Source organism: Aquarana catesbeiana, linkage group LG03 (genome assembly GCF_042186555.1).
Source record: "Aquarana catesbeiana isolate 2022-GZ linkage group LG03, ASM4218655v1, whole genome shotgun sequence".
NCBI classification, from domain to species: Eukaryota; Metazoa; Chordata; class Amphibia; order Anura; family Ranidae; genus Aquarana; species Aquarana catesbeiana.
In genome coordinates, this window is record NC_133326.1 from 511122957 (window position 1) to 511150039 (window position 27083).

General features: G+C 42.1%; 1 protein-coding gene across 1 annotated transcript; it reads left to right on the plus strand.

Moving 5' to 3' along the window:
• Window positions 1-1412: 1412 nt before the first annotated feature.
• On the plus strand, window positions 1413-21386 carry LOC141133988 (uncharacterized). The gene is made up of 4 exons (XM_073623587.1): window positions 1413-1539; window positions 3588-3729; window positions 5631-5770; window positions 18660-21386. Exon 4 carries the CDS (start codon window positions 19500-19502, stop codon window positions 21384-21386), a length of 1887 nt encoding a protein of 628 aa, XP_073479688.1. The 5' UTR covers window positions 1413-1539; window positions 3588-3729; window positions 5631-5770; window positions 18660-19499.
• The last annotated feature ends 5697 nt before the right edge of the window (window positions 21387-27083 follow it).

Genomic DNA, 27083 nt, shown 5'->3' on the forward strand with positions numbered 1-27083 from the left:
GCACAATTGTCATTTAAACAGCGACAGCGCTAAAAGCTGAAAATTGGCTTGGGCAGGAAGGGGGGAAAGTGCCAAGTATTGAAGTGGTTAATTTACAGAATTTTTTTCATACCTGCCGAAAACTTTTACACAGTACTGTATATTGTAGCACAGCACATTTTATATACTACTTCATATAGTATGTTACCATGCATTTTTCAACGTACTGTAGCAGTGTAAACCCAAATGTAAATCTGTGTATTGATCATGAAATGCATTGCAAAGCAACATACAACCATTAGTGCATTACCAATCAATTTTCGAGGCAGTGCTCCTTTTAAATAAATGCATTGCAGTGCACCACAATGAGGGGGAATGCTCTTCCATACATTGTGGGGTACCATGTGACTTATAAAAGGTTGCATTCATTAATGCATCAAATAGGACTGCTTTGGTGTGAATGTGCTCTGATACAACCCCAATTTAATAAAGGTTGGAATGTGTTTTGGCCTTGTACACAGAGATTTCTCCAGATTCTTTAAATATTTTGATAATATTATGTACTGTAGATGATGTTATATTTAAAGTCTATGCAATTTCCATTCAGGAACAATATTCTGAAATTAGAGAGAAGGGGGGTACTCCTGCGCTATCACTACAGGTGAAAGTAGATGGATAGATATATATGTGTATGTATAGGTGTAACTGCTGCAAGCACCGTTGGGTGACTCCGGAACCCAGCATAAACAATATTAGTGAATGGTGCTGCGCTGTTGAAGTAATACAAAGACTGTATGTAATAATGCAAGTTGAAATGAAACACAAAATGAAAATCCAACTCTAATATAAACACTATGTAATTTCTAAAGTGCAACAGTGAAATGAACACAAGATGGCAGTAAAACTCCAAGTCCACGGCATAAACCTCCTTAAAGTGCAATAGTGAAAAAATGTCCAGTGCAAATAAGCAAAGGTGCAAAAACGCAATCTTTTGGATTTGCAGCTTTGCTTATTTGCACTGGAGGTTTTTTTTCATTCACTAATAATAATCTGAAATTTTTGACAATTTTTAGACAGATTTTCACAGATTGGTGAATTTCTGCCCATTTTTATTTCTGACAAACTCTGACTCTCCAAGATACTCGTTTTATAGCCAATAATGTTACTGACCCGTTGACAATGAACCTGATTAGTTGCAAAATGTTCTTCCAGCTCTTCCTTGTTAATACCACTTACTTTGCCAGATTTTTGTTGCCCTGTCCCAAGTTTTTTGAGACATGTTGCTGCCATCAGTTTTAAGATTACCTTACTTTTTTCCTTAAAATGGTACATTTTCTCAGTTTAAACATTTGATATGTTTTCTATTTTCTATTGTGAATAAAATATGGGTTTATGAGATTTGAAAATCATTACATTCTGTTTCATGTAGATTTTACAGTGTCCCAACTATCTACAAGAATCTGCAAAGATGGCCACAATAGAATTGCCGACTTTGGGCAAGCAATGGACAACAAGCTTTGAAAGGACATTGCAGGGACCCTCGGTTATGCTGCCTCAGAGGTAAGTCATGTTAGTCTTGCTACCTATGTCAGCGCTGTTTGTATATGTATGAGTAGGAGTTCATCATCTGTTACCAGAGAGCTCCTTTAACCAGTTCCTGACCACTTGCCGTACAAATACTGCGGCAAGGCGGCTCTATTGCACAAAATCACGTACCTGTACGTAATTTTGTCAATAGCCACTGAGGGGCGTGCTTGCGCTGCCGGAGGCGCGATCGCGTGCTCATTGGCCACAGGGGGAGCCAATCGCCGGAAGCGATGTTCGCCAGCCACCCGCAATTGCACCCCACAGAGACAGAATGTACCGATGTAAACAAGCAGACCACCGTGCTGTCAGGCATGGACACTGATCTAGTGTTTCTGCTAATCAGGAACACGGATCACAGTGTTAATTCAGTGAGCCCATCCCGTTCACAGTAAGAAAGCACAATTAGGGATTACACTTAACCCTTTGATTGCCCCTGATGTTAACCCCCTCCTTGCCAGTGTCATTTATACAGTGTCAGTGCATATTTTTAGCACTGATCAGTAATAATATCACTGGTTCCAAAAAAAGTGTCAGCTAGGTGTCCGATCTGTCTGCCGCAATGTCGCAGTCCAGCTAAAAATCACTGATCACCGCCATTACAAGTAAATAAAAAGGCCATAAATATATCTCCTATTTTGTAGTTGCTATAACTTTTGTACAAACCACGATATACGCTTATTGGGATTTTTTTTACCAAAAATATGTAGCAGAATACATATTGGCCTAAATAAAAGAAAATAGAATTTTTACTTTTTTTTTTTTTTTTATTGGATATGTTTTATAGCAGAAAGTAAAAAGTATTTTTTTTTTTTTTTCAAAATTGTTGTTCTTTTTTTGTTTATAGCGTAAAAAATAAAAACCGCAGAGGTGATCAAATACCACCCAAAGAAAGCCCTATTTGTGGGAAAAAAAGGACAACCTTTTTTTTTGGGTACAGCGTCGCACGACCGCGCAATTTTTTCTGCCTAGCAACAAAACCTATTTTTTTTTTTATCTAAAGCTTGTTCAATTACATTTTAAACCAAAAAAATTTGAATTAAAGATCTTTTTCTAACTGTAACATTTAGAAATATTTTCAGGATGACAAATCTTCTGTATCAAGAACTAGGGATGACCTTAGGCATGTTTGAATACTAGTCTGAACCTGGCTGAGCTATCCGCCAGGAAGCTGTCACTGCAGAACGCAAATTGTAGGCGGCCGAGGCGCTCCCTATCCCACCCAGCTTCGCATATACACACCCCCTTTTTTTAGCATGCAGCTGCAGGGCAGGAAATTCTTTGGTCGTCTATGATTGGAGGTCTGTGTATTGATCATGAAATTCATTGAAAAGCAACCTACACACATTAGTGAATTACCAATCAATTTTCGAGGCAGTGCTCCTCCTATACAAATGCATTGCAGTGCACCACAATGAGGGGGAATGCTCAACCCCAATTCCAAAACGATTCTCTTGCACACAGAGATTTCTCCAGATTCTTGGAATTTTTTGATAATAATATGTACTGTAGATGATGTTATATTTAAAGTATTTGCAATTTCCATTGAGGAACAATATTCTGAATGTTTTTGACATTTTTTAGGCACAGATTTTTACAGATTGGTGAACCTCTGTCCATCTTTATGTCTGACACAATGTGACTCTCTAAGATACTCGTTTTATAGCCAATCATGTTACTGACCTTTTGCCAATGAAACAAATTGGTTGCAAAATGTTCTTCCAGCTCTTCCTTTTGGTGCTCTGTCCCAACTTTTTTGAGACATGTTTCTACCATCAGTTAATTAGTTGCAAAATGTTCTTCCAGCTCTTCCTTGTTAATACCACTTGCTTTGCCAGCTTTTTGATGCCCTGTCCCAAGTTTTTTGAGACATGTTACTGCCATCAGTTTCAAGATTACTTTACTTTTTTTCTTTAAAATGGTACATTTTCTCAGTTTAAACATTTGATATGTTTTCTATTTTCTATTGTGAATAAAATATGGGTTTATGAGATTTGCAAATCATTGCATTCTGTTTTATGTAGATTTTACACAGTGTCCCGACTATCTACAGGAATCTAAAGATTCTGCAAAGATGGCCACAATAGAATTGCTGACTTTGGGCAGGCAATGGGCAACAAGCTTTGAGAGGACATTGCAGGGACCCTCGGTTATGCTGCCTCAGAGGTAAGTCATGTTAGTCTTGCTACCTATGTCAGCGCTGTTTGTATATGTATGAGTAGAAGTGCATCATGTGGACCAGCACGCTGGTAGCTCAGTTTCTCTAGTAAGAAATGACGGCTGGGCGGTGCGGCTCTCATTCTGGGTGGACGTCATATGACAGCTTCCCAGAACGGCTGCTCTTGCGGGGAGGTGCGGCGATCACGGCTGCGCCATGTTGCTAGGACACGGCATGACGAGCCGCAGCCGCGGCTCTTTGACCATGTGATCGGCTGTGTTCAATCACAGCCAGTCACATGTAAACACAGAGATGGCGGTAATCGGCGCGTGTGAGGAGAGGAGAGCCGATCAGCGGCATCTCCTCGCAGAGGACATCTAGGTATGTAATCAGGGCACTGATCATCAGTGCCCTGATTACAATAAAGTGCCAGCAATGAGTGCCCACCAGTGCCAGCAATCAGTAGTCATTAGTGATGCCAGCAATCAGTGGCCATTAGTGATGCCAGTCAGTACTGGCTATCAGTGCTGCCCATCACTGCTGCCCATCAAAGCCCACCAGTGCCGCCTATCTGTGCCCACCAGTGCCGCCTATCTGTGCCACCTATCAGTGCCCATAAGTGTAACATATTCGTGCCTCCTCATCAGTGCAGCCTATCAGTGCCGCCTCATCAGCGCCCACCAGTGAAGGAGAAAAATTACTTAGTTTCTGTCATTAAATTTTGTATGTAAGAAAAATGTTTTTCTTTTTAAACATTTTCTGGCTTCTGTTTTTTTTATTTCTTCCTAAAAAAAAAAAAAGTGATTAAATACCACCAAAAGAAAGCTCTATTTGTGTGAAGAAAATGATAAAAACTTCACATGGTCACAGTGTAGCATGACCACTCAATTGTCATTCAAAGTGTGACAGCGCTAAAAGCTGAAAAATGGCCTGGGCAGGTAGGGGGTGTAAGTGCCCGGTATTGAGGTGGTTAAAGAACTTTTTCTAATTGTAACATTTAGAAAAAGTGGGCTTCGTAATAGATTTAACACATCCAAAGTTCCAGGACAACAAATCTTCTGTATCAATAACTAGGGATGACGTTAGGCATGTTTGAATACTAGTCTGAACCTGCCTGAGCTATCCGCCAGAAAGCTGTCACTGCGGAACGCAAATCGCAGGCGGCCAAGGCGTTCCCCGTCCGACCTAGCTTCACATATACACACCCCTTTTTTTAGCATGCAGCTGCAGGGCAGGAAATCCTTTGGCCGTCTATGATTGGAGATCTGTGTATTGATCATGAAATGCATTGCAAAGCAACCTACACACATTAGTGCATTATTAATCAATTTTCGAGGCAGTGCTCCTACTATACAAATGCATTGCAGTGCACCACGAGGGGGAATGCTCTTCCATACATTGTGGTACCATGTGACTCAAAAAATGCTGCATTCCTTAATGCATCAAATAGGACTGCAAGGGCGTGAATGTGCTCTAATACAACCCTAATTCCAAAAATGTTGGAAGGTGTTTTGGCCTTGTCCCTTGTACACAGAGATTTCTCCAGATTCTTGGAATTTTTTGATAACAGTATGTACTGTAGATGATGATATATTTAAACGCTTTGCAATTTCCATTGAGGAACAACATTCTTAATGTGTTTGACAATTTTTACACACCGATTTGTACAGATTGGTGAACCTCTGTCCATCTTTATGTCTGACACACTCTGACTCTCTAAGATACACGTTTTATAGCCAATCATGTTACTGACCTCTTGCCAATGAACCTAATTGGTTGCACAATGTTCTTCCAGCTCTTCCTTTTGTAAATTTTTTCAGTTTAAACATTTGATTTGTTTTCTATTTTCTATTGTGAATAAAATATGGGTTTATGAGATTTGCAAATCATTGCATTCTGTTTTATGTAGATTTTACAGTGTCCCAACTATCTACAGCAATCTAAAGATTCTGCAAAGATGGCCACAATAGAAATGCTGATTTTGGGCAAGCAATGGACAACAAGCTTTAAGAGAACACTGCAGGGACCCTCGGTTATGCTGCCCCAAAGGTAGGTCATGTTAGTCCTGCTACCTATGTCAGTGCTTTTTATATATGTAGGAGTTCATCATCTGTTACCAGAGAGCTCCTTTAACCACTTCAGCCCCAGAAGGATTTACCCCCTTCCTGACCAGAGCACTTTTTACAATTTGGCACTGCGTCGCTTTAACTGCTAATTGCGCGGTCATGCAATGCTGTACCCAAAGGAAATTTGCGTCCTTTTCTTCCCACAAATAGAGCTTTCTTTTGATGGTATTTGATCACCTCTGCCGTTTTTATTTTTTGCGCTATAAACGGAAAAAGACCGTAAATTTTGAAAAAAAAATGACATTTTCTACTTTTTGTTATAAAAAAAATCCAATAAACTCAATTTTAGTCATACATTTAGGCCAAAATGTATTTGGCCACATGTTTTTGGTAAAAAAAATGTCAATAAGCGTATATTTATTGGTTTGCGCAAAAGTTATAGCGTCTACAAACTAGGGTACATTTTCTGTAATTTACACAGCTTTTAGTTTATTAATGCCTATGTCATTTCTTGAGGTGCTAAAATGGCAGGGCAGTACAAACCCCCCCCCAAATGACCCCATTTTGGAAAGTAGACACCCCAAGGAAATTTCTAAGAGGCATGTTGAGCCCATTGAATATTATTTTTTTTTGTCCCGAGTGATTGAATAATGAAAAAAAAAAAAAAAATTATAAAAAGTTGTCACTAAATGATATATTGCTCAGACAGGCCATGGGCATATGTGGAATTGCACCCCAAAATACAGTCAGCTGCTTCTCCTGAGTACGGGGATACCACATGTGTGGAACTTTTTGGGAGCCTAGCCACGTACGGGGCCCCGAAAACCAATCACCGCCGTCAGAATTTCTAAGGGCGTACATTTTTGATTTCACTCCTCACTACCTATCACAGTTTTGAAGGCCATAAAATGCCCAGATGGCACAACCCCCCCAAATGACCCCATTTTGGAAAGTAGACACCCCAAGCTATTTGCTGAGAGGCATGTTGAGTCCATGGAATATTTTATATTTTGACACAAGTTGCGGGAATGTGACACATATTTATTTATTTATTTATTTTTTTTGCACAAAGTTGTCACTAAATGATATATTGCTCACACAGGCCATGGGCATATGTGGAATTGCACCCCAAAATACATTTAGCTGCTTCTCCTGAGTATGGGGATACCACATGTGTGGGACCTTTTGGGAGCCTAACCGCGTACGGGGCCCCGAAAACCAATCACCGCCTTCAGGATTTCTTGCAAAAAAAAATTATTTTTTTATGTAAACAAAAAGTGTCAGAAAGGGCTTTGTCTTCAAGTGGTTAGAAGAGTGGGTGATGTGTGACATAAGCTTATAAATGTTATGCATAAAATGCCAGGACAGTTCAAACCCCCCTCACTATACCTCTCAGCAAATAGCTTGGGGTGTCTACTTTCCAAAATAGGGTCATTTGGGGGGGGGTTTGTGCCACCTGGGCATTCCATGGCCTCCGAAACTGTGTTAGGCAGTGAAGAGTGAAATCAAAAATTTACACCCTTAGAAAGCCTGGAGGCGGTGCTTGGTTTTCGGGGTCCCGTGCGCGGATAGGCTCCCAAAAAGTCTCACACATGTGGTATCCCCGTACTCAGGAGAAGCAACAGAATGTATTTTGGGGTGTAATTTCACATATTCCCATGGCATGTTTGAGCAATATATCATTTAGTGACAACTTTGTGCAAAAAAAAAAAAAAAAATGTTTCTTTTTCCCGCAACTTGTGTCATAATATAAAATATTCCATGGACTCGACATGCCTCTCAGCAAATAGCTTGGGGTGTCTACTTTCCAAAATGGGGTCATTTGGGGGGGTTTGAACTGTCCTGGTATTTTATGCACAACATTTATAAGCTTATGTCACACATCACCCACTCTTCTAACCACTTGAAGACAAAGCCCTTTCTGACACTTTTTGTTTACATAAAAAAATTTTTTTTTTTTGCAAGAAAATTACTTTGAACCCCCAAACATTACATATTTTTTTTAAGCAAATGCCCTACAGATTAAAATGGTGGGTGTTTCATTTTTTTTTTCACACAGTATTTGCGCAGCGATTTTTCAAACGCATTTTTTGGGGAAAAAACACACTTTTTAAAATTTTAATGCACTAAAACACACTATATTGCCCAAATGTTTGATGAAATAAAAAAGATGATCTTAGGCCGAGTACATGGATACCAAACATGACATGCTTTAAAATTGCGCACAAACGTGCAGTGGCAACAAAATAAATACATTTTTAAAAGCCTTTAAAAGCCTTTACAGGTTACCACTTTAGATTTACAGGGGAGGTCTACTGCTAAAATTACTACCCTCGATCTGACCTTCGCGGTGATACCTCACATGCATGGTGCAATTGCTGTTTACATTTGACGCCAGACCGACGCTTGCGTTCGCCTTAGCGCGAGAGCACTCAGGGACAGGGGTGCTTTTTTTTTTTTTTTTTTTTTTTCCTTTATTATTTTTTTGCTTTTTTATCTTATTTTTAAACTGTTCCTTTCATTTTTTTTTTTTTTTTTTTAATCATTTTTATTGTTATCCCAGGGAATCTAAATATCCCCTATGATAGCAATAGGTAGTGACAGGTACTCTTTTTTGAAAAAATTGGGGTCTATTAGACCCTAGATCTCTCCCCTGCCCTCAAAGCATCTGACCACACCAAGATCGGTGTGATAAAATGCTTTCCCAATTTCCCAATGGCGCTGTTTACATCCGGCGAAATCTAAGTCATGAAATGCTCGTAGCTTCCGGTTTCTTAGGCCATAGAGATGTTTGGAGCCACTCTGGTCTCTGATCAGCTCTATGGTCAGCTGGCTGAATCATCGGCTGCATTCTCAGGTTCCCTGTTGAGACAGGAGAGCCAGAGAAAAACATGGAAGACGGTGGGGGGCATTCCCTCCCACTGCTTGTAAAAGCTAATTAGCCGCTAGGATTGCTTTTACATGAAAGCCGACCGCTGGCTGAAAAGAATGATACCAAGATGATACCTAAACCTGCAGGCATCATTCTGGTATAACCACTCAAAGTCGTGAATTGCGTACCTGAAGACAAAAAAATGGTTAACAATAAAACACAGTAAACTGTAAAGTATAAAAAATTGCATACCTGAAAAGCAAACATGATAAAACATAATAACAATAAAACATTGCAGAATAGAATACAGTAAAAAGAGCAGAACAAGAGAGAACAATGAAACGACAACTATTTTTTTTTTATTTTATATATTTTTTTTGTGTTTTTTTTTTTTCTTTTTTTACACTTTTTTTTGTAACTGTAACTTTTATAACTGTAACCGGTTCCAGGCTCGGGTCTCTCAAAATGTGATGGCATCCTGGGAGACCCTGTGAAAGTGTGCCTAGTCTGTGCAATGCTGTACCCTACACTAATACTCAACTAGTGTATGGTAGCGTTCAAAACATTCACCAATGCAAAGACCAGGATTATCAGGACAGGAGGGACAATAATAGCGGGTGTCACGCCTATATCCGTGCTTGCTGCAGACACAACATCTTTTTTGGGGGGGTTCGTTGGGTAGGGGTACTCGGGAGGACATAAAAATGCCTCTCATGCAGCCGACTGCATTTGGTTGGGGATGTGAATGGTGGAAGTACGGGCGCTGCAGAAGCGGTGGGTTCCCAATTATTAGGATTGGCGAATGCAGCAGGAAGGGCAGTATGGGCACAACGGGCCTGTTTGTCTTCTTCTTGGTGGCAGTGGGACACTACTTGTGCTTGCCACCTCACCAGCTTGAACTGCACTTATGGGACTCGCCACGTCACCAAGTGTTACTGCAGTGCTGGTTTGACTACAACTGGGGTGTACTAGGCCGTTGGTGCTTGCCAGTTCACCAAAACGCTACCAAAAAAAACTGTTAGTGATCGCAGGGATCAGGCCTGACTCTGCGAACGCTGCAGTTATGCGTTTAGTGTTTTGTAAGTGACAGTGATCGATCGATACTGCTCTTGGGTGGGCTGGGCTGGGCCGGGCAGAGGGGCAAAACGCAGGTGCTAGCAGGTATCTGGGCTGATCCCGCTAACACTGCATTTTTGGGAACCCTAAACTGCTGGGGACGCTAGTATAGATCTGATCGGATCAGATATTGATCCGCTCAGATACTATACCACTAAGGGAGGTGTACGGTGCGTGCGTGGGTGTTAGCGGTACTGGCGCTAATCAGACGCTGCCTGGGGCGACGCATATATCACCGCCGGGCGATCAGGGGGCTAAACCCTTGTTCAGTAATAAACGGCAAGGTGCCCTGACACTATAAAAAATAAACGAACTAACCAGCGTCACCCGTAACACTTATACGGTGATCACTGGTGAAAGGGTTAACTAGGGGGCAATCAAGGGGTTAAAACATTTATTAGATAGTATATGGGGGTCCCTGACGCTATAAAACGCTGACGGCGAACCTAAATATTTACCTCCCTAACTAGCATCACCAGTGACACTAATACAGCGATCAGAAAAATGATCGCTTAGCGACACTGGCGACGGGGGGTGATCAAGGGGTTAAAACTTTATTAGGGGGGGTTAGGGGGGTACCCTAGACCTAAAGGGGGCTAACACTAACTGCCCTACCACACTAACTGTCACAAACTGACACCATGCAGTAATCAGAAAAAAAAACAAAAAAACTGCTTGGTGTCAGTGTGACGGTGGGGGGGGGAGGGGATCGGGGGTGTAATGTGTGCCTGGCATGTTCTACTGTCTGTCTATGTGTTGTGCACTCACATTGCAGTCTTCTCTCCTCGGCGCCGGAACGGAAAATACCGAGCCGAGGAGAGATGACATAATTTCCTTTGCTGCTGTTTAGCATACAGCAGCAGAGGAATGATTCTGATTGGCTGGGAGCGATCGCGAGGGGGGGCCACGAATGGATGGTCTCCCCCTTGCCTCTCATCGCTCCCAGACCAAAGCCGACCGCCTCGGGCACCGGGGGGTTCCGATCAGACCCCCCACCTGCGGGAGGCAGATCACGTACAGGTACGTGATTCTGCCTGCCCGTGCCATTCTGCCGACGTACATTGGCGTGAGGCGGTCGGCAACTGGTTAACCGGTTCCCGACCAGCTCGCGTACATATACTGGGACAGAATGGCTCCCCTGCGTGAAACCCAACAGGGTTCCTTTAAGAGCCGCCAGAGGGCGCGCGCATGGCGGGGGACCCGATGCGCATGGCCAGCATTCGCGTGCACGAGCGACAGCAAATCTCTGTGCTGTCAGAGGAGAGGAGACATGTCGTTTGTTCCTACTAAGGATGAGTGTTTTTAACTGTATGGGGATAGGACATAGTAGGAACTAAGGATGCACTCCACGTGCAGAACCCGCCAGGAAGTCGGCACTGCGCTAATCACAGGCAGTGAGACATTTCCCGATCTCTGCAGCCGCACATCGGGAAAATGTCTCGCTGCCTGTGATTAGTGCAGCACCGTGCTGACTTCCTAGCGGGCTCTGCACGTGGAGTGTGCAAACACGCCGGAGCTCATCCTTAGTTCCTACTATGTCCTATCCCCATACAGTTAGAAACACTCACGAAGGAACACATTTAACCCCTTGATCGCCCCCTAGTGTTAAGAACCCCTTCCCTAGGGGTGTGGCCTGGACCGGCATGGTGTGAGGAGCTCCGCTTGCCAAAAATCCGTTTTTACTAATCCTGGGGCTAATATTGCTGTAAAAGCCGCCTATCAAAGCCTGCCAACAGCGGGAATACACAGAGAGCATGTCTCCGCCGAAAAAAAACAACGGACACGGCCTCAAAATTGGCAAAATATCGCCTTCAGGACAAGGGGGCCGTGGAGGAAAATGGCGCCGACCCGCCTGCTCCAGTGGATTCAGCCGCAGATGACACCGCTCGCATATTGGAGGCTATTTCAGACTGCAATAGTACTCTTACCTGCAAGATAGAGGAGGTAAAAGTTGACGTATCTCTGATTCGCCAAGACCTACAGAAATTGAGAGACCGGGTCACCAAGACAGAAACCTGCATCAGCCGAGTAGAAGACGAATTACCACCATTGCAAGTCTGGACCGAACAGCTACAGCACCAGCTAAATGTGCTGGTGCTTGCCAAGAAAGACGATATGGAAAATAGACTAAGGAGGTGTAACCTGCGTTTTGTGGGGATGCCTGAGGGTGTTGAGGGATCCGACCCCCCTTCATTTTTGGAGAACTTGCTCATATCTACTTTCGGGCGGGCCGAGTTCTCCACCTCATTTGTTGTGGAGAGAGCCCACAGACTGGCAGCCAGACCCCCTCCTCAAGGTGCACCTCCCAGAACATTTATTGCCAAAATGCTGAATTTCCGTGACCGTGATGCTGTCCTTCGCCTCACCAGGCTGAAAGGTAATATTCCCTTCAAGAATGGCGAGATCAAAGTCTTCCCTGACTTCTCGGCGGAAGTCCAAAAGAAGCGTGCGCAATTTACAGAAGCCAAGCGGCAACTGAGGATCCGACATTACTCTTACGCGATGCTCTTCCCCGCCAGACTTCAGGTGGTTAGAGAAGACAGAGCCCATTTTTTTCGACACGCCTAAAGCTGTCTTTGCGTGGTTGGAGGACAGAGCAGCGCCCTACCGAGAACCATCCTAAAATCCTTGATCACTGCAACTGTTCTGGCCAACTTCTACCTACTTGAACAACAAACTCAACAATCTATTCGATTGGGCGCAATGGACCATGTCTCACTAAGGTACTGTGCTTTTAGAACTCCGGCCCAAAGCCACCTTTGCGTTACCAAAGGGCGAACCTTTCACTACAAATGCTATTACGCAGCCCCCCCCCCCCCCCCCCTTTGGTTACATCTATAGCCACCCTCCAACGCTTAATCCTTTTCTTGCAGGTATGTTCGTGTCCCCTGAAACATCTATCGTATACAGCTCCCCTTAAATAGTTACTGTTAGCGGCAAGCCGCCGCCCGCCATGACTCCCGGAAAACGACCTTGTGTTTTTGTATCCGTTTGTTCCCCACAAATATGTTATCCTGGAGCACACAGACTGGGAGTCTCACTCCTCATGCTACTGCTCGCTCTGCAGCGAATAATTGTCCCCCTAGTTACGGGATCCCTAGCGGGTCCCACTGTTTTATGTTATACACGTAACGTTCGCCATCCGGCGCAAGTATTGTTTCCCTGGACTATCCGGTTGCGGCGACTTACCCCCAAGCTGCGCAGGGGGGGATGTCTGCCTGGACAGGCCAGAGTGTTGGTATACAAATTACAAAAGTTATACTGTTTATGTATTATACTACAATTTCCCAAAGATGAGAGGAGCTATGTTTTGCAGGCATTTGTTCGGTATACTATTATCTGTGCGATGTTCTATGACCCTTTATGTGAATGTGGAGCTTCGATCCCAGGAGCTTGTGATTGAATATCCTGCTCTTGCTACCCTGGTTGTGTAGGACAGTGTTGCGGGCCATCTCATACTCTGGGATGGGTCGTGGCGCTTGTTCATTGGCCGGGTTGGTAAGGACATTGTTAAACATACTTCACTGTTATGCCTAGGTTGAAATGTGTCACGTGGAACGTGCGAGGTATTAGAGCTAGGCCAAAGAGAAATGCAACTTTATCCTTTCTTAAAATTTTACGTGCAGAGATTATGGTCCTAGTTGAGACCCATCTTACGGGGCAATTAATGTTAGCACTCAAAAAACCCTGGGTGGGCTGGCTATATCAAGCCCCTCACACCGCCAATTCCAGAGGAGTCGCGGTTCTGGTGGCCAAAACGGCTCAGTTCACCTTACTGACACTTAGATCCGACCCCCAGGGTAGGTTCCTATTTCTACACGCTAGAATAAGTGGGCTTGAACTTATATTGTTGGCAGTTTACATACCTCCCCCGTTTCACTTCAATGTTTTGACAGAAGGTCTCTCTTTTATGTCCCAATTTCCTACTGTTCCAGCACTTTGGTTGGGGGATTTTAATAATGTACTGGATAGGGAACTTGACAGACTGACGCTGACATCTCCTGGCACTACCCCACAACAATGCACGAGATTTGGTAGATTCCTTAACGAATTAGCCCCGATAGACACCTGGAGACACTGCCACCCACAAGACAAGGCATTCTCTTGTTTTTCGGCGACGCATAATTCAATGTCAAGGATAGAGCTTATTTTAATATCTCGTTCCCTCCTTCCTATACTCGGAGAAGTAGGGTTTAGTCCTCGTATATTGTCAGACCATGCCCCATATTGTGCTGAGCTCAAACTCGACTCTCCACCCATCACATATACATGGAAACTTAACACTTGCCCAATGTATAGCCAGATATAAGAAAACCTCCTCTCAAGTAGTCAGACAAGCAGAACAAGCCTTAATAGATATAGAGAGGGAGTTTTCTTCCAACCCCTCACCTTCCACAGCTGATCAATTAAAACAACAAGCCCGCGTGGTGTCCAGCCTACACTTCGAAAAAGCGGAGAGGAAAATATTCTATAATAAACAAAGGATATATGAATGTGGGGAGCGGGCGGGACGTCTCCTTGCCTACTTAGCCCATATGGATCTTAGACCACCCACAGTGGTCTCGCTACGGGGTGCCAGTGGTGAGTTGATCACTGAGCCCGATAGGGTGGCGGGGGAGTTCCGTTCTTTCTTCTCATCCTTGTATTCTTCAGCTGTTAACAACCCCAGCGAGGAGACAGGAGCACTCCTAGCTAACATAGAATTGTCCTCACTTTCCCTGCCTCATATTGAAATGTTGGAGGCCCCTATTACCACGGATGACATAATTGAGGCGATGTCCCACCTTAAACCTTCAAAAGCACCCGGATCAGACGGTCTCCCCCTTAAATTTTATAGGACGTACACCGAAAATATAGTCCCTAGATTACAAGAGCTATTCTCCCACATATTTAAATCTGGATCCCTACCCAAGTCTATGTGTGAAGCCCATTTAGTACTCATACCTAAACCTGGCAAAAATTTAGAACTCCCTGAATCATATCGCCCAATATCCCTTCTTCAATTAGATATTAAAATCTTGGCCAAGATTCTGGCGCTGCGTCTGAACAAAGTAATTCTTACCCTGATCCACCCGGATCAAACCGGGTTTATGCCAGCTAAAAACAAGGCACACAACCTCCGCAGGCTATTTATGAACCTACAAGCTGAGCACGACCAGTTGGGATCCAGAGTCGTGGTGTCCTTGGACGCCGCAAAGGCGTTCGACTCTGTAGAGTAGGACTACCTCTGGCATTGCCTAGCACGGTTCAGATTTGGACCCAAATTTATCAGATGGATCCAATTAATGTATCAGGACCATAGCGCCAGGATATTGGTTAATGGGAGAGTTTCTGACGCCTTTCCCCTTTCAAGAGGCACGCATCAGGGGTGCCCCTTATCCCCCTTGCTCTATGCCCTGGCGGTGGAGCCCCTCGCGGCCTCACTGAGATCACACCTGGGAATTATAGGTCTGAGGAGTGGGAGTCTGGTGGAGACAATCAGTCTCTACGCTGATGACATGCTGCTGTATCTATCTGACTGCGGCCCCTCTCTGAAGACAGCACTAGAGACAATACAAACATTTGGAAGATATTCAGGGTTAAAAATAAATTGGGACAAGTCCCAAATCCTTCCTATCGATATAGGTGTCCCCTCACAAAATCAAGCCTCCTCCCCTCTTACGACTGTCAGTTCTATGAAATACCTAGGCATAACCGTCACCCGAGCCCCTGAAGAATACACTAAATTAAATATAGAACCTCTGATTACGACCCTGAAAAATAAGACACAGATATGGGCTAAGCTTCCCCTGGGTGTATTGGGCCGTGTGAACCTTATAAAAATGGTTCTACTCCCCAAGTTTCTATACGTCCTCTGGCTTGCTCCGTTATATCTACCTCTCAGAATTTTTAAATCAATTGAAGCAATCCTTAAAGCGGGGGTCCACCTATCTATCGTTTTTTTTTTTTTTTTTTTTTTGAGTTCATTCACAAACTTTTCTTCTCAGCATTACATACTCACATATTGTGTGTAATATGTCCGCCTGTGTCAGATTTCGTCGGAAAGAATAACTTATATCATTCACTGCAGGCGGTTTCCATCTTCATTGTGGGCATTTGAAGCCCACAAGCATTTATTTCCTGGATGTGGTGAATGCTGTGCTCCCAGCATTCACCGCTCGTTCCCGCACATGCTCAGTGGCATCCTGGGAAGCCTGAGACTAGCTCCCAGGAGTCTGGGAGAGGCTAGAAACACGCCTACTCCCACGGGACGAGAACCAGGAAGTGCAAAGAAGAATAGAAAAATAAAAGGTAATTACGGCGATTTAAATTTTTGTAAACAGCATGTCAGCATCTAGGCAAGGAAGAGAATACATACAGATATTGTTCAAAATTTGGGTGGAACCCCGCTTTAACTCCTTTGTGTGGGGGAAAGCCCGACATAACTATCTTGGCAAGTGCTGAAGAACCCCACAGATTTGGGGGTCACAGCACTACCTGACTTCAATCTCTAATATCTGGCTATCGCACTTCTATTACTGGGATAAATGCAATAAAGAACGCTATCTGACTTTGTTATGCTCCCCACTTGCCCACTTATACACTCACCCATTTTCACGTTTGTAGAAAAAAAAAAGAACCCCTTCCCTATCAGTGTCATTTACACAGCAATTAGTGCATTTTTATAGCACTGATTGCTGTATAAATGTCAATGGTCCCAAAAATGTGTCAAAAGTGTCCAATCTGTTCACCGCAATACCGCTAAAAATCGCAGATCACCGCCATTACTAGTAAAAAAAAAATAATAAAAATGCCATAAATCTTTCCCATAGTTTGTAGACGCTATAAACTTTGCGCAAACCAATCAATATACGCTTATTGCGTTTTTTTTTTTTTTTTTTTTTTTTTTTTCTTTTTACCAAAAATATGTAGAAGAATATATATTGGCCTAAACTGATGAAGAAATTTTTTTTTTTTTTTTAAATGTTGGGGATATTTATTATAGCAAAAAGTAAAAAAAGTTTTGTTTTTTTTTCAAAATTGTCACTCTTTTTTTCTGTATAGCGCAAACAATAAAAACCGCAGAGGTGATCAAATAGCACCAAAAGAAAGCTCTATTTGTGGGAAAAAAATTTAATTTAGGTAAAGCATTGCATGACTGCGCAATTACCAGTTACAGCGACGCAGTGCCAAATTATAAAAAGTGCTCTGGTCAGGAAGGGGGTAAAACCTTCCGGGGCTGAAGTGGTTAATCAAGTGGACCAGCACGTTGGTAGCTCAGTTGCTCTAGCAAGAAAGCTGCAATTTTCTGTTAGGTTTCCTATTGCCTAGCAACAAAATCTTATCTTTTTTTCTAAAGCTTGTTCAATTACATTTTTAACAAAAAATGTTGTAATTAAATAACTTTTTCTAACTGTAACATTTAGAAAAAGTGGGTTTTGTAATAGATTTAACACATCGAAAGTTTAAGGATATTTCCAGGATGACAAAATCTTCTGCATCAGTGCTAGTCTGAACCTGCCTGAGCTATCCTCCAGGAAGCTGTCACTGCGGAACGCAAATTGTAGGCCGCTGCTTCCTGTCAGGATAACTGTAGTATCAAAACACTCCTGAGCTCGAGCTTCTCAAGGAGAGTCCTTGGAAATTGTAGTAGAATTTCATATTATTCATATTAATTTGCATATGTTTTATTGATAATATAATTATCATTCATATTATATATATAATTATTTTCATAAGATTATTAGTGTAGTAGTAGTGGAATTCTCATCAATATTATTATTATTAGTTCAATATTAAGAAAAGTTATTAATTTATAGGAGTTAATACAATAATATTTATAATATAGAATAGTTCAGTGTAAGTTTTTAAGTCAACTACTTAGAAGAGAAACCCTTTGACAGCAGTTGAACTACAGCTTGATAAGATAATATTCCTTGAGGGTAATAAATCAACCGTTGTCAAGAATACGTGATAAAACTTCCTATACTGGTGGTTTAAAAGTAATTATGTGGAGTATGGGAAAGCTATGTACATTAATTAAGTTTAACAGGGTCAAAAAGGTCTGCTTGTGCCCTCAATAAAACTTAAAATACATTGAATAAGAGAACGCTGATATGTATGTATGTATATATTAATAATTAGACAATATAGAATAAAGCAATTACCAGTAGCTTTATGTATGTGTGTGTATGTATGTATGTATGTATACACACACATATATATATATATATATATATATATATATATATATATATATATATATATATATATATATAGTAAATAATACAGTACCTTTTTGTGAAACCAATATATGAATACTTACATATAGGATTATATAATGAAAAACTAAAGACATATAACACATAAAGGTAGGGTTGTTGCAAGTTCATTTTCCCACAGTTGTAAATCTGTTATCCTTGTGTTGGTGAAGTCTTATCAGGACAAGGAGTGTTTTATTTAATGTGGCTGGGTGCCAAGTATTTTAATGGGTAAAACCATAGACAAAACCAGTTATAAATAATTTTAATAAACATATTGGAATTCTGGGAATTAATAAGTTTGTCTGGTTGTATGACAGGTGTCAGATTTATGGTTAGTTATATTAACGTAGATCTTAGCAACCAATCATGTTGTACCTAATATGCTTGCATAATAAGAAACTGTATAAACTGTGCATCTTGTAATATTTTGAACATAGACCTGTATGTTCCTAGCTGTTGTTAATAAACCTGCATCACTCTGTCCTGCCTGGTTCGATACGTCATTATTCTACTTCAAATTCAGAGATATCTGACAGCTATGTTGTACTTGTATAATACTTGCTGTATTGTAGTTGCTGTCTGCTATGATATTCTGTGTATTATGATACAGGTCACAAATCTTATCTCTCTTTTCTTGGCAGATCTTCATAGGGAGGCTGTACAATGCATTTGTGGACCGGTATTCCTTCAGTATTGTGCTGTTTGCTATCGCAACCTGAGAATTGTCCATCTGCTGCCAGACGTCAGCTTTGTCAGTTTTTGGCTTGGACCATCATTCGGAGGATCTTGTATGTCATTTACACTTGGAAATTTAATTCAACACAAAATACACACTACACGAATCTTACAAGGACAGACCCGACTTCTGGAAAGCCACAAAGTAGATTTCACATGTTGGAGCGCCTAAAGCTGTCATGTTTACAAATGTACATTCCACGGTGACAGACTAATATTTACCCCCTGTCCTTCCAAGAGTTTTTAAACATTTTATTCAAGTGAATATATATATATATATATATATATATATATATATATATATATATTGTTAATGTTTCTCTGTACCCATAATCAACTTTAGCTATGAGTAGATTCTGGATTTCTGATTCACCCTGAGGCTTCATACAATAAATGTCTTTAAGATGAATATAATTTAGCTCTGCTACAGGTACTTCTCCCAATGGTGCTATTACCTCTGAGAGCTACTTTTATGTCCTAAAGCAATAGTCAGGATATAGGATAAATATTGGGGTTAAGTTAGCCTAAGGAGGCTAAGGGTTAAAGAGGAACTTCAGTCAAAAAAAAAAAGCACATGCAGGCGGCAAAAATGGCCTGTGTTTGAAAGATTGAGTAGTAAAGCACTTACCTGTTATCTAATAATGGCCATTTTAACTAAATACACCTGAAGCCAGAGCCCATTCTGTTCTGGGAGATGCAGCAGCTTACACCTGATGACGCACTGCTAAATCACATGCCTGTGCACTATGGACAAAGCTGATAAGGGTGGTGGGCTGGTTGTGCTTAGTAAAACGTATTATCAAACAGAAATGGAGAGATTGTTGAAGGATCGAAATACATATGCACTTTTGAGGAGTGACCCCATGTTGTCCTTTAAGAACAATTTACATTGTCTGATAGAAAAAGGTAAAAACCAGGGAATTTTAAATCCCAAAGAGGCTGCCTATCTAGACCCCTTTTATTGTAGGACCCCGATTATTTATATCCTACCTAAACTGCATAAAAACGCAGAACATCCACCTGGTCGTCCGATAGTAAACGGAATTGATTCCGTTACCTCAAGATTAGGCCAATATTTGGATTTTTTTCTCCAGCCACTGGTTTTAAAAACCAAAGCGTTTTTGAGGGATACGAAACAAATCCTTCAAATTCTGTCGACTCTTCCATGCTCCCCGTCTAGCATTTTAATCACTGCAGATGTGGGCTCCCTCTATACTATTATCGATCATGAACAGGCCATCGATTCAGTTAAGTGGGCTTTAACCACCTCCAATCTTTCGAGTGATCACATCTCCTTTTTGTTGGAAAGTTTGGAGTTTTGCCTACTTAATAATTACTTTTGGTTTAATTGGGATTTTTTCCTACAGACAAGAGGAGTAGCCATGGGGGCTAGGTTTGCTCCCAGTGTGGCCAATCTTTTTATGGCCCACTGGGAGGAGGACATTATTTTTAAAGACCCCCCACCGCAATTGTCTTGTTACAGACGATACATTGATGACCTGATTATGGTCTGGGAGGGTGACATGCCTAGTCTGCAAACCTTTATGGATGGGTTGAATGCCAATAATAAAAACATTGAGTTAACCTGGACAATTAGCTACCATCAGATTATATTCCTTGACCTTGAAATTTTTAAGGGGGAGGGAGTTTTTCATACCAGGAATCATTTCAAAACAACTGATAGGAATGCATATATCCCTCTGACCAGCTGTCATCATAAATCTTGGCTTTGCAATATACCACGAGGCCAATTCATCCGCTTGCGCCGTAATTGTACTTCAGATGATGATTTCCTGGTACAGTCGCAGGTACTCGCGGATAGATTTAAAGAAAAAGGGTATTCCGAGGCTCTGGTAAATGCAGAGATAGCCAAGGTATTGGCAATTGATAGGAATACTGTGGTAGAAGATAAGGTCAAATCCATTGAAGATAATACTAATGTTTCAAGTTATCGCATTATACTTGATTATAATATCCAGTATAAAAAATTAGAACATATTATAGCTAAACATTGGCCCATTCTCAAAGGAGATAGGACCCTTGGACCAGTTCTCCCTGATCACCCTCGGTTCATCTATCGCAAGGCTCCATCCTTACGTGATCGGGTAGCACCAGGGGTCATTGACCCGCCCAAAACTGTCACCAGTAGACTATTTGGGTTTCTATCTGGTTTTTACGCATGTGGTAAATGTGCCACATGCAGGAAGGCCAGCAGGAATATTAAGAGACGGAAGGAGTTTGTTTCGTATGTAACGAAAAAGAGCTATAAAATTGAAGGTCTGATTACGTGTTCATCAGAAGGGGTGGTCTACATGCTGGAGTGCGACTGTGGCCTCCAGTATGTGGGCCGGACCTCAAGAGCCCTTCATGTAAGAATTGGTGAACACATTAGTAACATCAAACGGGGGGTCAAGACCCACAGTGTGTCTAGGCATTTTCGCCTTTGTCATCAACGTGACCCCAGATGCCTAAAATTCTGGGGGGTAGAAAAGGTTCCGCGACAATGGAGGGGTGGCCATTACATCAGGCAGCTTAGCCGTAGGGAATCCTTCTGGATCTATGAGACAAAGGTTCTCTCCCCTTTTGGAATGAATGTTGATTTTGATTTGAATTGTTTTATTTCTAATAGATAACTGTTTATTATGGTGATTTTTATTTTTTATTTTTTAGCTTTTGTACATGTGATCGTGTTTAGTCGATGACCGTGGTCTGATGTCTTTTTTATATAAAAAAGTTTTTTATATATACTGTTTCATATGGTCCATATATTTTGTATATATGCGATTTTTTTTATGCGATTTTTTACATGCAAACTTGCAGCATGTGTTTATGCGTGTTTAAGAGTAAATACTGCAATTTTTAAATTTAAGATGAACTTCTTTACTGCATCTAATGAAATTTGTCATCCGGGTATTGCAGGAAATGTTCCTTTTATAATTTTCTTTTCTTTTATTATTTGTTTACTGCTGGAGGTGTTGTAAGTTTCGTTTTCCCTTTTGTAAGGGGAGCGCATTAGCAACCATGGGTTAAGATGCAGTGATGGGAGGTGCCAGACTCCCTGATTATCGCCCCTAATCCTCTGATTGGTGCTACCATCACCATGGCACTAAACATAAACAGTGCGGGCCGTCATTGCGCATCCCGCCCCACGCCGATGAAGTCCCGCCCACAGGACGTAACGCGTACGGGGGAAGGAGCGTATGACGTCACCCGCGGTCAGTCGCAGACACGATCACACGCCTATCAGCCGGCACTCGGATCGGAGTGCCGGTCTTTGTAAGTGTCTGTTTTATTTGCCTTCCTTATATATTTAATAAAGTAGCCACGGAGTGCACTATGGTCTGCCCTTTGTTTTTTATGTAACATCCGCTGTTGTACCGTGTGCTGTGAAGTAAAGGAGGAACCAACAACCACACAGATTGATCCATCTATGGTTATAAGCGGTGTGACCTGTTTCAGGTCGAATGTCTGAGGTGAGGGGCCATCCATGCCCGGTGGAGGGATTTGTCACCATCCAGATATTGATCTCAGCTTAATTGTCACTGGTGGTCTTTGTCTTCTGATTTGGTCACTCCATTTTTATACATTTATTTTATTTAAGGACTTTTATTTGCGCAGCACTTTTTATATGTTTTATGCTTTTGAGGTATTTCTTTGAATTGACCTTAGTGCCTGCTTGCATTTATTGTGTTAAGTCCATTTATTAGTCAGCGCTGAATTTCATTATCATTTTTTTATCACTATGGACAAAGCACAATCAACCCTTTGTTTACAAGTTGCTGTAGAAATGGCAGTGCCAGGGGAAGTTTTGCTGCTGCACCTATAACAACTTGTACACAATAGGGAAGCTATGACATTGCAGAGCAGCAAGAAACGCCTCTCTGCCCCCCTCCGCCTCCGTCCTCCACCCTCTCGAGAATGTAAATTCACCAAAAACAAAAAAAAAAGTGCATTTAATATCAAATTGTAGTATATGAGGGGGGAGATTTGTATTAGGAACTTTATAAAAAGACTGAAGGTCAGCTTTAAGTTACAGTTGGATTTACGGTTTGGGAGGTAAAGTTTGAGGGTTCAGGAAAGGTTTCACATTGGGAGGAGGGATAACTTTAAGTCTTAGTATTTAGGTAACTGTTACGAGTTTATTCTTGGTGTGTCTGTATTCTCTTGGTGGCTGAGGAATTAGAAAAATAACTTTGAGGTTTAGGCCCTTTTTACATGGGCAGAGAGTGATCAGGTATGCCTGTCAGTTTTTTAGATGGACCCAATCGGACCATCCATGGCTCTCTGTGGGTCTGTGAATGTAAACGGTCCGTTTGCACCCACTGACATCCGATCCTCTCTGCTAAAAACAGACGGATGGGGATCGATTACCCATCCGCCTGGCAGAACAGGTCGGATGGAAATAGACAGGCAACATGTTTGCATCTGACGGCCAATAGAGGAAAGCAGAGCTGACATGGACCTTTCATCTGTTCGCTGATCAGTGGGGATCAGCGGACAGATTCCCCGCTTAGCAGGTGAATCTGCTGGCGGAGTCCATCCATGTGAAAGAGCCCTTAGGTTAGAGTTAGTATTGATTACAATGTGTTATTAAAGTTTAAGGTTTCAGTGTAAGGGTTAATGTAAGTGCTAAGATGAGGTTAAGAAAATAGATAATTTAGAATAGAATAGATCACATATAGATAGATAGATAGATAGATACTAAGTAAGAAGATAGATCGATACAATGCCTTGAAATTTTCCAAATTTTTTCATGATACAACCAAAAACGTAAATGTATTTTTATTAGGATTTATGTGATAGACCAACACAAAGTGGTTCATAATTGTGAAGTGAAAGCAAAACAATAAATGGTTTAACTGTAGCCAGTTATGGGGGTGGCTTTGCCATTTTTAACAATTGTTTCTATATCTTGCAACATTGGCGTGTGCTTGACTTACTATAAGGTGAGGTAGAGGTCAGATTTTATCATATGTGTGTGTGCATCAGCAACTATAAGGAGAGGTTTGAGGCTGATTTTTTAAATTCTTTTTTTAACATCTTAAAACATAGGTGAGTTCTTGGTCAGCTATAAGGGTAGGTAGAGACCGAATATTTAAACATTTGTGTCACAACTCGTATCTTAGGCGTGTGCTTGGCTGACTATAAGGTGAGGAAGAGGTCAGATTTTTTTTAATATCTTGCATCATAAGTGTGTTTGCATCAGCAGCCAGTGGTGGAATTATCAGGGTGGCAACAGTCGCACTTGCAACTGGACCTTGTAGTTCCGCCATTTCAGGGGGGCCCACCACCCACCCGTTCGCCAGTGTGAGGGGCCCGCCACCCACCCGTTCGCCAGTGTGAGGGGCCCGCCACCCACCCATTCGCCAGTGTGAGGGGCCCGCCACACGCCCATTCGCCAGTGTGAGGGGCCCGCCACACGCCCGTTCGCCAGTGTGAGGGGCCCGCCTGTGTGAGGGCCCTACCTGACCGGCTGACTGTCCTGTCACTGTGTGTCCACTCTGGCTGCTGTTCGTTCCGCCGCTGGGAGGGGGGCTTTCACCCACTGAGGGGAGACAGAGAAGGCAGAGGCAGCGCTGAGACTGTGGACCGCTCCGCCCCGCCTATCTAGAGACATAAAGAATGTAGGGAGGCGTGGCAGACACTGAAAAATTAAGTCAGCAGACCTGCTGACACCAATTATCACCTAGTATCACTGCTGCCACCCCCTCAACATCACCGTTGCCACCCCCCTCAAGTACCACCACTGCCACCCCCCTCAACATCACCACTGCCACCTCCTCTTAACCCCACCACTGCCACCCCCAATAAGCCTGTCCCTTAAGTACCACCCTTCGTGATTTCTTGCACTGGGGCCCTGAAGTTTCTAGTTACGCCTCTGTCAGCAGCTATAGGGAAGGTTTGAGGCAGATTTTTTTTTTTTCTAACATCTTAAAACATAGGTGAGTGCTTGGTCAGCTATAAGGGGAGGTGGAGACCTGATATTTTTTTCTTTTCAACATTTGTGTCACAACTTGTATCTGAAGAAATGAATGCCTGTTTATATTGTGAAAGTAACATTGTTATGTTGAGTCCTGATGTGAACCTCTAAATAAAGAATTGAAAAAAACTAAGAAATGAAAGCCAGTGCTATGAGACTTGTCATATGGATTTGAAATAAAATATTCCTTTTATGAAGTAGAACCTCCTTCCTGCTTTCAGACTTTACTTGCAAACTTCCAATGGTTCCAGTAATATATACCTTATCCTTCCATGGATGTGTCTGCTAATACTACTACTAGGGTTTTTCTGAACTCTACAAAGCTTTGTTGTCTATTCTCGCATTTTCTAAGAGGACTTAGATTGGGCATCCCAGAGCATCAAGACCTGTCCATACTAAAATTGTTTTTATCATAAGCATTACAACAGCATAGGACGTCTATGACGAAACGCGTTCGATGGCGCCACGCACGCTATGTCACTTCCGGGTACTCGAGTTGGTGGAAAGCAGCTGGAGTGCAGGGGACCGCTGCTGTCCCCACCTTGGGTCTACTGTTTTAAGTGTGGTTTGTGGTCTGACCATCGCTGTCTAGGAGTCGGCCATACACATATATATTATATATATATGCCATCTGGAACGTTTATTGCACTTTTTTTACCGTTTTTTATAGATTTTTAAATAAATGAATGTATTTTTACTACACTATGGGAGCCTATTTTTTTCTCCCACGAGGGACTTTATTAAGGAGTACGTCCTACCTTATCTGAAGTCAGAGGTGTGCTTCTGTAGCAAATATAACAGATATCGTGGCAAATTGGTTGCAGTGACTATATCCATATGCGCACTGCCCCGTTGGGGTGATTGGATTCGGTGAGTGGGGACCCTTGAGGGGTAGCACAAAACTCACCTAAGGATATTGCGAGCACTCAAGTCACCATTAGATTGTCTGCCATATATCTGAACATTGCCGGACTCATACCTCATATGAACTGTCAGTTATTCACCGATATGTGAACCCAATTTCCACCACTGTAACGGACTCATACGTGCCTTTGAAGTTTGACTTCACTTTGGTATTTTGGCATATTTCATGTATCAGGGTATTATGCTTGGAATTTCTGACGTGATATCCTTGGCAGTGGTTTATTTTATTTTATTTTCACTGTGTTATAACTAATCTTCGCTGTGTATTTTGTTAGTTGGTTGCACTACTACCAGGCACTTATTATTTGTTGCATTATTTAATTATGTTTTATTTTTTGGCTATGTAGCTCCCGGGACCTACATGCCACTTATTCACTTTGTTTGTGTATGCACATATAACACATACCCATAGGTCGTGCTCTGTGGCTACCCTACAGGAGCTATCCTGCACTGCAGTTTATTCACACTTTTTATAGGGTGTAATTGGTTTTTTGTTGTCATATACACTTCACAGATAGTTCAATACATGAGGTATTGATACCGTATCCCAGGTTGGGTTGTTTATGTATTGTGCATCGCTGGGGCTCACAAGCCTCACATACGTTTATTTGCTTTTAGATATTAGGTAGCGTCACACACCCCATCTCTTTGTTTGGCTCTTTTACAACAGCATAAGCCCCCTTCTTCTCTTCCTTATTTCAGTGTGTGTTTCTAAGCTTCCCTTTTGTGAATCTGAGAACAAGATTCCATGTTTTCTGATGACTACTGCTATGTTTTGATGTAATATCTGCTTTTTGTGTGCCACCTGACCTGATCTTACACTTGATTCTGCGGCATTGTTTTTCTACTATCTGCCCAGACCTTTGATGTGACCTCTTACTTGATGCTCTGCTTTATATTGTCTAAACTGTTAGCTCTTTCCAGCCAGGCAGTCCCAAAGGATGCCGTCTAGAAGATGTACTGCAGCCATCTCTATAATGAAGATAAAGCACTTCTATAATCTGCACTTTAGTGAGAACCTGCTAGCCACACCGATGATAGATTTTATCAGTGACATTTTGCCAAGGCCATGAATCCAACTGATGTGCAGATGCCTAACACTCCACCACAACATACTCATCCAGGCAATGTGTAAAGGTTAACCAGGACCACGTTGCCCAGGGACTTCAAACTGTGCACTGAGCTAGTTGCTGTCTTTGCTGAGAGCTGTTAGGGTTCTACCTCCACCTGTACTGGTGTCTCCTGCCCAACTCGGTCATCCCTCACTGCTGTGATTTTCTCAGCTTTACATGTTTCACTACTTCCAGGCATCAGTGGAGAACCTAAATCTTGTGTTTCCTGCATCAGTGCCAAATCCAGTATGAACCCTAGTCATGATATATCCCTTCTAACTGCTAATGTAGTTCATGTTATTTCTCGGATTACT

Bases quoted from the DNA above. Each gene is read 5' to 3' on its own strand.
- LOC141133988 (XM_073623587.1), top strand. From the start codon at position 19,500: ATGGACAAAGCTGATAAGGGTGGTGGGCTGGTTGTGCTTAGTAAAACG.